At 37.6% G+C, this 11,475-nt stretch overlaps 1 protein-coding gene across 1 annotated transcript in view; it reads left to right on the top strand.

The window, feature by feature from the left end:
- The first annotated feature begins 1,152 nt into the window (after positions 1-1,152).
- Positions 1,153-11,475, top strand: part of LOC103772415 (tyrosine-protein phosphatase non-receptor type 21-like) — a 10,737-nt gene continuing 414 nt past the window's right edge. Inside the window, exons 1-2 of the mRNA XM_008939746.1 lie at positions 1,153-1,340; positions 11,330-11,470. Of these exons, the coding sequence (XP_008937994.1) occupies positions 1,161-1,340; positions 11,330-11,470 (321 nt within the window). The 5' untranslated portion in view covers positions 1,153-1,160. The remainder of the gene's footprint in view (positions 1,341-11,329; positions 11,471-11,475) is intronic.

The following is an 11,475-nucleotide window of genomic DNA, read 5'->3' as shown; positions in this document are numbered from 1 at the left end:
TGCGAAGCGCTTTCGCTTCAGGGGTAGCCGTAGCGCTCTGCACACGTCCTTCTGCAGGAGAAAAAAACCTGTGTTCAGAGAATGTTTTTATTTTCCGTGTCCCACGGAACAGCAGCACTAGTAAGAGCGACGACTTTCTCAGGCTGGGGTGCATGAAGCAAGGAGACATTTGGAGGAGAAGGGCGAAGCTTGTGTGTTACGGAGTTGACAGGAGAGGAGGCGTGAAGGTGTTTGCAAAAGGTGGAGAAATGGGTGGCTACCTTTACGCTGGAAATAAGTATGTTTTTCAAAGAAAAATTATAAAATAAATGGTTCTCAGAATTCATGTACTCCTTGCAAGGTGAAGCATAACCTGAAAGAAGCATCACACAGCGGGTTAGCACAAGAAATAATGGTACAGCTAGCTGTAATTCAAGGAAGATGAGAAGAATTGGATTTTAATTGTCTGGTAGGAAATGGCTAAGGTGTGAGCTTTAATGCCTCTCTTCCTGCCTTTCTTTTTATTTTCCTTAATCATTAGTGGGGCTTGATTTTTTTGTTTAATCCAACAGATAGCGGCTGAGGCTGCATGCTGCTTGGAAAAACAACCCAGATTGCTGTATTTGCTTTTAAAGTAAATAGCTTTGTTCAGTTTTAGTTATTCAGGCAACTCAGATTTCAGAGATGTATTATGTTTAAATATTGATTCTGTTTAGAAATACTTATTTCAAGACATTGCAGCCACATTTGATTGACTTGTGAGTTAAAAAAAAAAAATCAACTTGCCAAAGACCGGTATTGTCTGTGGAAAAACCAGAAACTCTGGTGCTGATTTCATTATTTGAATGCATAACAGCTCTGGATTTTGCAAAAGTAGACTGATTATTTAGATCTAGAAAAAAAATACATGTTATTTTTCCCATGTTACCATTCCCTTTTCAGTCAAACTCTTGTATTTATTCTCTTTGTCTTTTTGCTCCATAATAGGATTCCACTGGATGCCCCTTCTACTTGTCTCTTGGTGGAAAACTTGCTTGTCTTTAATGGATACTGCTGCTGCTGGTTGATCTCTGGAGACTTCACAGCTCCTTACCTTTTGAGAGAAGATTACTACTTGTCCTTTCTCACGGTCCTTGTGGTAGTAGCTTTTTATCAGTAACCATCTGGGGGAGAAAAAGAAGATGCCTCTACCCTTTGGGTTGAAATTGAAACGAACTCGACGTTACACAGTATCCAGCAAGAGCTGCTTGGTGGCTCGTATCCAGCTGCTCAACAATGAATTTGTGGAGTTCACGCTGTCAGTGGAAAGCACAGGCCAGGAGAGTCTGGAGGCGGTGGCTCAGAGGCTGGAATTGCGGGAGGTACGTCAACCGCCAACTGAGCGTGTGATTTTATTTTTTTTTATTTTTTTTTTTTTTTTTTTTTGTGCTAGATGACCTGTGTGGTGAATCTTTACCATTTGGGGCAATCAGTTTATTTACTAGAGCAGCTATCCAGTGTTCCCCTTGTTTCTTCAGCTTGTGGTTGTGTTGGGGACTTGGATCACACCAAAGCAGTTGCAAAACTTGTTACAGAGCTAGGAGGGAATGCCCAAGGGGAGGATATGTGAGAAATTACAGTGGATAGAAGCTTGGAGCAATAAAAAAAGCAATATGGCTTTTTAAACTTAAAGATGCCGTTTAAAACAAAAACAAAAACAAAATAAAACACACACAAAACAACAAAAAAAAAATCTGCCTGAGCAGTGGTTAAAAATGACTGCAAGACTTGATACACCTTTTACCTAAGGATATGAAAGAGAGTCTTGTTTGGGTGCATGTATTTTTTCCTGATGGATTAGTGCTGTGAAAAGAAGCGGAAGCACAAAATGTGATAAGGCTTCCAGTAACCATTTGTAAAATGTTTGTTCAAATACCACAAGTATGTTTACAGACACTGTCTTGAAGTTAGCATATAGTCATTTAGATTAAGGGCTGGCCTCATGAAGAAACAAGGTTTGCAGTAGTTGCATCTGTATACATCTGTGTAACCCAGCTTTTTCCTTACTCCATATTTTGAAGGACACTTTTGCAATTGAAACTTATTCTTCTCCCACACATTTAGAGCTTATTCATACGTCTCCTCTGTTAATTGTGAAATGCTGAGCTGCAAAATGTTGTTCATAGAAATCTACAGAGATTACCAGCATATGAACCAACTTTGTTTTATAATTTTGTTGAACACAGGTGGATTTGACTGCAGCAGTTGAATGCTCTTGATCCTGTGTAAGCTGACATTTCCCACTAGGGTCTCAAAAGGTTTAGTTTGTTTTGTAGTCATTAAACTGTGACAGCATGTGCACTTTTGGAGGACAGGAGAGAGAAAATTTGTAATGAAAGTTTAATCTTGCTAACATTGTTCTGAAAAAGATGCTTTCACTTTATGTAGTTTGCCATATAATGGTCTTTTGAATATGGGATACAAATACAGGATGAAAAACTTAGGCTTAGGTAACCAAAATAAGAGCAATCATGAAAATAATTTTCTAATAATGATGATATTTTGAAATGTTGTATTTTCATTGTCAAGCAATATCAACTGCTTATAATTTCTCAAACACTGAGTAAATAAATTTAGTACTGAATCCTGCAAACATTTATTACTGTACACAGCACACATTACTGTAGGATTTCTCAGTAGTAAATGCTATATATAGTCAGTTTTCAAATTTTTTTTTTCTGTTTAGAAAATAATAAATAAATGAAATGGATTTGGATCTATTAAACTCTAAGTGTTTGTTTACTGTGATTGTTTTCAATCCCAATATGCATTCTTGTAGATTCTCCAAATGTGTTTTGTTTTATTTTTCTGGACTTATTTTGGAAAAATGTAATTCTGTGCAAAAGTGTGACTTCTTGTTTTTTTTTAATTTTGATTCTTCAAGCAAAGGGAGAATCTAACTATTCTCGTAGCCTTAGTGTTTGCTTAGAACACATAAGATATCATATGTTTAGAATCCAGTTATTGTTGTGTGAATGGAGTTTGTCAATTTTATCTATTCGCTCTTAGATGTCACTGTGAAGTCAACAGAAAGTAAGGAATTCTAGCTGTATCTGGTTTGCAAAACATGAAGGCTTTGTCTTCCTGAATGATGACTGGTAGCTTTTTTTTGAACTAGTCACAGAGCATTGGAGATGCATTTTTCCAGCTATTCTTCATTATCTCTTTGTTTGGAGCTACTCCTAAAAATCTGTTTGGGGGGGAAAAAAAAAGAGAAAGTTGGCAATTCCCTCAATTAAGAGTCATATATCAGACTAAGGGAGTTGACAGTACGCTATTGAACTGTGAGCAGATTCCTTCAGTCATGCATTCTTGCATGGATTATTTTGTCAGGAAAATGTGTTGCAATAGAAGGGAATGGAAAATAGGGATATAAATTACTTTCCAGAACTTGCATTCAAAAAATGTTGTTCTGCCTTTAGTCAGGTTTGCCAAGTGGATACTGGATCATTCGTGACTGCTTGCTCAGTAGAAAGTTTTCAGAGAGAAAAATTTGCTCGACACTGTGGTGAAATCTGCAAAAACAACTTTAGTCCTTGATACTGTAAAATGCTAAGTACTTCCTATAAGATATTTCATATTTGTTAGTGCACTAAGCACCCTTAAAGCATGAGTGTGTGTTCAAAGTGTTAAACATGAAAGTATGACTGTTTATTTGAATGCTGAGACTTAAGGCAGTTATGAAAACCAAGGCATCAGTTTTGGATTACAGTAGATAGGCTATGCACTTAGGACGTGGGGCTCCCTTCCACCTTTGGAACAGTGTATTGCAGAAGATATGAGGGGAATCTACCTTTTCACACAGTGAATGCTGAATTTTGCAAATAACTCTGGTGTAGTCTGCAATTACTGAATTTGAGCAGTGAATTAACAGCTTATTTTTAATGCTGTGCCATCTCTTAAGTTTGGTTGTGGGTTGGTTTGTTGTTTGTTTGTTTGTTTTTTAACCAATCTTTTTGTAAATGAGTAGTCTTCAAATTGTGCTTTGTGTCGTTAAACACCAGTTTTCTTTTGATTTTTCCAATTAGTACTTCTTACTTTCCAAGTTGTATACTAGTGTGGACACACACTTGGAGTCTAGGAACCCTTAAGTACGTTGACAGTTTTATTTTTTTATTGGATGGTAAACTTCACAGAAAAGTGAAATGGATGCATTAAACTAAGAAGAACATCTTCTGGTATTCCTAGAATGTGACTCATCAGCAATGGGTATGTAATGCAGCTCTCTTAAACTGAGGAGCAGGGGAAAGAAGCCAAAGGGAACAGGGAACATAAATTACATACCCTTTGTAGCACAGCCTGTCTTTCTTCCTGTGAGAGAGCTATAACCAAACTTGATTTATGCAAAAAGCTGTGTTTGTTGCAGAAAACCATTCTGGAATTACAAGTTTTGAAAAACTGCTGAGAGTTCTTGGTTGTTAACTACCCTTAAAAGTATGTGCAACAGTGCTCATGTTGTATCTAGGGCATGAGTACACAGACTGAATATTTGGAAATATAGAAAGAAGGTTTTTAAGTGTTGATACAGCTAGATATCTTTTTGATGTTTGGCAGGAGATGTCACGACTGATTTACCTCTCATTGGAACTTCTTTTATTTCTGTTTTCTAATAACACTTCTAAACTTGAATGAATGGGCAAAATTCTGCTACTGCGTATGAGCAGAGTCTGACTTTACTGCACATAGGTGGTAGAGATTTGTGCCTAAGTACAAGAACTAATGGTAGCAAACTTCTGTGGAGATTCTGTTGTGCATATCCAAGTTCCTGTGTTTGTTCTGGACAGGAATAGGGAAGAAGGAATCAAGGTTATCCGGATCCTGAATAACTTTGAAGTCCTGAACGGTGCTTCAGAAGTGCTTGAACTCTACTGCAAAATTTTGCTCTGAATTCTAAAGTATCATCGTCTGTTTGGAGAAAACACAAGAAAATACCTTTAATTCAGTGTGATGGTTTCCTAAATGTGTGTTTTGCATGCATAAAGAATGTTTTAAAATAAGACCAAGTGCAAGCATAAATAATCTTACATGTATATGTCTTAGTAAACATTGTCACTGGCAAATAGAAGTTGGGCCAAGTAATGATGGAGGGGTCACTGACATAATTACGTTTATGCCTTGTATCAAATTTTTTCAAAATTTTAGCTAATGCTTGGAGAAATATGAGGAGAAGCAGTACTTATAGTTGAACTGCTCACTGAATCAAATTTTCCTTAAAATTAGGAAAGGAGAAATTGCCATGGAGGAATGTATATAAAAATACTGACCTTCAGTGTGTAATCTAGTTAGTTTAAAAGGTGCTGCTTTATTGAAAAACAAACTTGACTCCATCTTAAACGTATATGAATTATAAGTATGCTGTAATTGTAATTTAAGAATCAAGATAAATTGAATGACAGAGCAGTCAGGCAAAAATCAGTAATTGCCTTATTGAAATTATCATAGTTCTTCCTTTATCTGAAGAAAACAAGTTATACATTCAAGGATAGGATTTACACTCAGTGTTATTACACAAGCAGCACAAAATTAAGTTTTTTTTTTTTTCTATGGAAGCAATAGTGGCAGTTAGGAAGCCTTGCCCCTGATTTCTTTAGCTTTTTTTTAAAAGGTTAGGTCAGAATTCGAATATACCACTTAATTGTTTTTTGTTTTGGTTTGTTTTTTTTTCCTCACTGCCACAGTGTCTGTGAATTGCTGTACAGTTTTATAATAATTTTGACATGAGAGGCTTTCCAGACTTGTGAAGCAAACATTAGTTTATTCTTTAGTATTTTCAGACTACTTTGAAAGTTTGCTCTTCTCTGTTGTACAGCAGTCAGAATTTAAGCCTCTGATGAATGGGAACATGCTACTCCTTTTAATGTCAGTGCTCTGTAAGGGGTGAGTCAAAAGCAGATATGTGAGTCCGTCCTTCTTGAAGCCTTGGGAGTGGTGGGGAAAAGTGACATGATTTAAAAAAAAAAAAGAGGTTTCTACATTTCTTTGTTGTCTTGATAACTGAACTGTTTCTGCAAGCTTTTACAGATGAGTAGAATCTGGCTTGCCTGTCAGAAAACTGTTTATTCAAGACATTCAAAGGGTGTGAAACACAGTGTATGGTGATTTCTGCAGTATTTTAGTTTTAATAAATTGGAATAGTGTCAGACTATCTTGCAAAGTATTGATTTTGTTTTTTTCTTATCCCTGCTGCTTTGCTTGAAGTGAGAGTTGGCAAATGCTTTGTTTAAATAGCATTTGTGAAAGCCATATTGGTGTAGTTAGGAGTAAATAATTGTGGGTGGGTGGGTGTTGGAAAAAAGGTTTCATTTTTGAAAGAACTAAGACTTAAGGCTTACAGACTTCTGTCTGTATTCCTATAGCTACCCAGTTAAATACTCCCTTCTGCAGCTACAGTTGGAAGATCCCATCAGTACTAGAACAAAAAAATAGTATAAACAAAAGTACCCTGAAGTGAGGCGCTTCAAGGTGGGGAAGAGACTGGGAGATTTATGAGGCTAGCCAGTGGTCCTCCCTTTTCTTTCAAAGCAAGAAGAATTGATCTTGGTAGTATGTAGAGGAGTGCAACTTTGCACTCACTGGCTGGTACATGGCTAGACTCACAGGGGTTTTTTTTAATTCACCACTTCCAGGAAGTCTTGGATCTTGTGCACTGTCCAGTCCAGGCTGCTCCAAATCCTTTATCTCGTAGAGATTGGGAAGATTTGTGGAGGGGGCTGTCTGCTGTGATAAGAGTGGCGTTTCTGGAGAATTTTCAGAGCCTCTCGTCTCTTTCCATAGTTCTTAACATTGGGCCATAGGGTAAAGCTTTCAGTTAGTATCTGTCAGTCATGCATAGTGCAGGATTATTGACCCAGTTCTCCTGCATGCAGTTTAGTTAAACTGTGATATCTTGATGGCAAGAGCTGTTTTGTATCCCAGCATGTAATAAAGCTAGACACAGTGGAGCCCTTGGGCTAACCGGGATTTTTGAAGTCTGAATGCAGTGCTCATCCTTCAATAATGAGAAAGTATTTTCAGTACTCTACAGGGAAGTCCTATGGCTTATTTTATCTGTATGTACCAGTGTAAAAGAGGAAAAGCCTGAAAATTTATTTTCCTTGCATTCTTCTGTAGACCCTGTTAATGTTTTCTTTCTTTTAATTAATTACTTGCCTCATTTTGGGATGGGGATTCCTCAGGTCATGGTACCCTTGAAGAAGGTAGTGGATGGCATTAATTAGAAGACACTGTGTCAACAATGAGAAAACAAGTCTTTTTTCCAGTCTATTTGTAACCTGTGAGCTGTTCTGTAAGACTTACAGGATATGGAAATTAGCTGGGAAATAGATAGATAAATAAACATATGAGTTCAAAGTAAACTTTGAACATTGCTATGCTTTCAATGTGTGGTAAAGCCTATTTGTCCTCCCTGCTTTGATCCACAAGAAGAGGCTGAGATAGAGAATATGGTGGTCTGGTGTTTTGGTTTGTTTTTTTTTTTTAAAGAGGGCAATAATAGTGTTGTCTCAAAATCCTAGCAAATATCATTTTTTCATTTTTTGGCAATATAATATAGACACAGTCAAGTTTGGGGAATCATAATAGGTGCTGTTAAGCTCAAGTGAAAAGATGACACACATTTGATAACCTGGCATGTACATTTGTAATTTTTGTTTCTTTTCTAGGTAGTGTAAGCTCTGAAAAAAATAGACCCTGAGATTCTGTATTAAACCATTTTTTTAATATGCTGCCAAGCAGAATAACTGATATATACAAATCATTTTTAGATTAGAGCCAAAGTGGAACTATATTAAGGATGAGGCTCATCCATGTTAAGGGAAATAAAATTAAATGCAGCAATTAGTTGTAGCTAAATAGTATCAGCCAGCTGGTACAGGGAAAGACTATCTCACTAATTCCATTTCAGATCAGATAACAGATGAGGAAAAGCAGAGTGTGCTCAATAGATGTGGAAGTTGAGGATAATTTTAAGATTTAAAACTCAATTTTTAATGGGTTTGTAAAAGATAACACTTTCTATTTTATTTTTATTTTTTTTTAAGAAAAAGGCACTACTTAATTCCCATCCTGGAGTTTCCCAGTAAGCTGTTGCTCTTTGTCAGCACCAGTTCTGTAATGACAGAGAATCACACAGTACTTCGAGGTGGAAGGGACCTCTGAGGGTTGCATGATCCCACCCTCTGCTCCGCGAGGCCAGCTTGGATCAGCTGGCCCAGGGGTTGCTTGGGTGAGTTTGAGTGGCTCCAAGGATAGAGATTTGGCACGTTTTTGGGTAACCTGTTCCAATGTTTGGGTAGGCTTGTGAATTTTTTTTTTCCTGTTCCAATTTCCTGTGTCACAGCTTGTGCCTAGTGCTTCTTCTACTTGCAGTGAGCACTCCCAGGAGTCAGAGTCTGACTTTTCTATGTCCCCACTCTTAGGCAATTAGAATCCACGGTAGGGTTTTACTTTAGTCTCTTCTGAAAACTGATCAGCCACACTTGTCTGTCATCATACATCATGCCAAAAGATATAATATGGTCACCTGTTATGTAAAGTAGTTTTGTGGCACTAATACCTCCTGAAGGTCCTCTGTTTAGCTTAGGAAGTCTGGTTGACTTCACAGAGGAAGTCACTCTGCTCTTGCTATTACTTGCAAGCTGTAATTGGACTTTTGTTATTTTTGCATTCTTGATAACTCTCGAAGTTCTATGCAAAAATGCTTGCTATTTCTGTCTGTTGTGACAGAAAGCAGCTAGGTACAAAGTATCTGTGCAGAAATTGTATGTTCTTTTTATTTGTGTTTTATTTTCTTCAAAGGGGTTGGGTCATGAATAAGTCGCTAAAATAAATGAACCTCAAAGTAGTGTTAATCTTAACAGCTTAACATATTTTAAGAATTATGTCATGACATTCTTTTTAGCATTGGATGTTGTCCTGAGCTGCTAATAATAAAATGTTTTAGCAATGAATAAAAATGGATTCTATTTTAATCAGTGTGAATATCTAGGGTGCATAAGCTCCTCTGAAAACTCACAGGATCAAATTCTGCCCTTGAAGTTAAGTGGAAGTTTTGCATGCAAGTCAGAAGACAGGCTTTGGTCCACAGTGATTGGAGAAGTTTTTAAGGGAAAATACCATGGTGGAAAAGTCTTGTTTCAAGATATGTTGGATTCCAGAGAATATTTTGAAGTGTGGAAACATTCTTAAGTCTGTTGTACCAGTAACTACTCAGTTACGTGCAGAGGCAAGAAAAAGTGATCAGTGTTTTTAAGAAACAGACCTGTGCGCGGGATAAGCATGTCTTTGAAACAGACTATACATTGAGTTTAGACTTCAGGGTGTAGAACCAGGACTATCTTCCATCTGAGAGCTTGAAACAGTGGTGGTATTAGCAGACATCTGTGCTCTTTGTTACACATCTGTGCTACTCTGGGACTTAAATACACCAGATGAAAGTTATTCAAACCATTGCTTAGAAATTGTTGCATACATTTTTAGTTGGTTTCCAAAACTGTTTCTGTAGTATCTTTTATAGAAGTCTTTCAACTTTGTTGGTGTGCTGCTGTGGTTCTGTAGCTGTTACCCTTTGGTTTCAGTCTCTGCCTTGGCCTCTGCTCTTACCCAGAAGGTTGGGGTTCAGCGTTTCAGACCACTCTCAGCCCAGGGCTGATGCAGTTGACCTGTTGGGCAGGTGGGCTGGACCAGCACAGTAGGCTTTATTTTTTGAACTCTTCCTAGCAAGTGAGATCAAGTAGCTCATGGCATATAGTTCATCCTTAGCTGTTATTTTTATCTTTTGGTCCTTTAGCTTACTTGCCATCTTGCATTATATATACCTTGCATTTATAGTGCTAGAGCACTGACTCCACTGTCGGTTATGTGGTGCCCATGCCATGGCTGTTACATGCATAGTCAGCCCATCAGGGTTTTAAGGAATAGCCAGAATTGTGTGAGGATAGACTAAGAAGGTGTATGTATGTGAACTTTCAGACATATATATAGGTGAGTTTTCATAGAAGAGTATTAAAGTGGCCTTTCTCTATGATCAGTTTGTGCTCTCCCAGGAATTTCAAATTTGTGCTCTAAAGGATCAAAGCGATAGAGCTTCTGGGAAAACAACAGTAAATACTTTGTTTGCTAGGTAAACATTTTTTCCAAATCTAATTCACGGAAATAATTGATGCAAAAAAAATTATTATTATGAAGAGTCCATTGTTTTATAAAACTTCATACTTAATAGCCGTGTTTTGTATAAGCTAAAACCAACTGAAAATATATAAAGACAAGTGTTGGATTAAAGGTTTTGGTATTTCTACATATAATAATATGTATGCAGCAAGGACTTTGAGAATTTCCATGTAAATGCCTACAGACATAATTGGTAATTTGTAGTATTTCCTTATTTCCCTCCCTCAATTACAAAACACATAATTATGATTTCTAGGTTTGCTGTGATAATGGCCTTAGTATTTGCCAGTCCACATCTGTTTGTTGGTCCAGAACTGAATGAAATTAATATTGTGGGAGCAGATTTTAATCAGTTTAAATATTGTGGAGAAATTTAAATATGGATGAGTGGCTGCACTGTGCATTAAGAACTATGGTGTGGAGTGACAGAAAAATATTCTGGCTGAGACTCCTACTCAGAGGAGATCTAATCAAAGTTAGGTTGTGTTGCTCAAGGTGTTGTGCAGTGGCGTTTGGACGTTCCAGGGATGAACATCCCTCAGCCCCCCAGGGCAATCTGGTCCCATACATACTGTATTTTGTGTTTTGGATTGGTTAAGAGTTGCCTACTCAGGCAGGGTAGCTTGCTGCTGTGTCTGGTCATTTTCTTGCTCGTGGGATGAGCCATTCATGTGCTTTAATGAGCTTGTCTTTGGCTGACCAGCTGTCCTGTGCTCTTTTGTCCTTCAGCATCCCTCGTGAGCTTGCCCGCCGCTTCCCCAGACAAGCCGTACTTTACTCTCCTACTGTCCAGTGTCACCTCCTATTTGCCTCCCTCTTTTCTCTTAATTTTCGTCTGATACATAAATGCTTACTGCTAATATCTGTGAGTTGCCACAACAGGGTCAGGGATTGTTTGCAACTAGAGTAGGGTTAGTAATGTTGTAGATGGGGGACCTTATGTATGTGGATTGCCTATCTGGAAGTGATGTCTCCTTTTGATATTAAATGTCTCTCCAGTTCTCTAAGTTTTCAATAACCTGTAGCCTTAGTCAGTGTTTTAAAATCTTTATTCCTAAGCAGCAAGACTTTCATACAATAAATATATTTTATCTAATATCACAGTACTAACTCTTTTTCTATCACTGAAATGCCTCTTTTTCAGATTACGTATTTCAGTCTGTGGTATTATAATAAGCAGAATCAACGCAGATGGGTAGATTTGGACAAGCCTCTGAAAAAGCAGCTGGACAAATATGCCTTGGAGCCAACTGTGTATTTTGGAGTAGTGTTCTATGTGCCTACTGTTTC

Source organism: Merops nubicus, unplaced genomic scaffold, assembly GCF_000691845.1.
Source record: "Merops nubicus isolate BGI_N331 unplaced genomic scaffold, ASM69184v1 scaffold28834, whole genome shotgun sequence".
NCBI lineage: Eukaryota > Metazoa > Chordata > Aves > Coraciiformes > Meropidae > Merops > Merops nubicus.
This window is presented reverse-complemented; position numbering and strand designations above follow the sequence as displayed.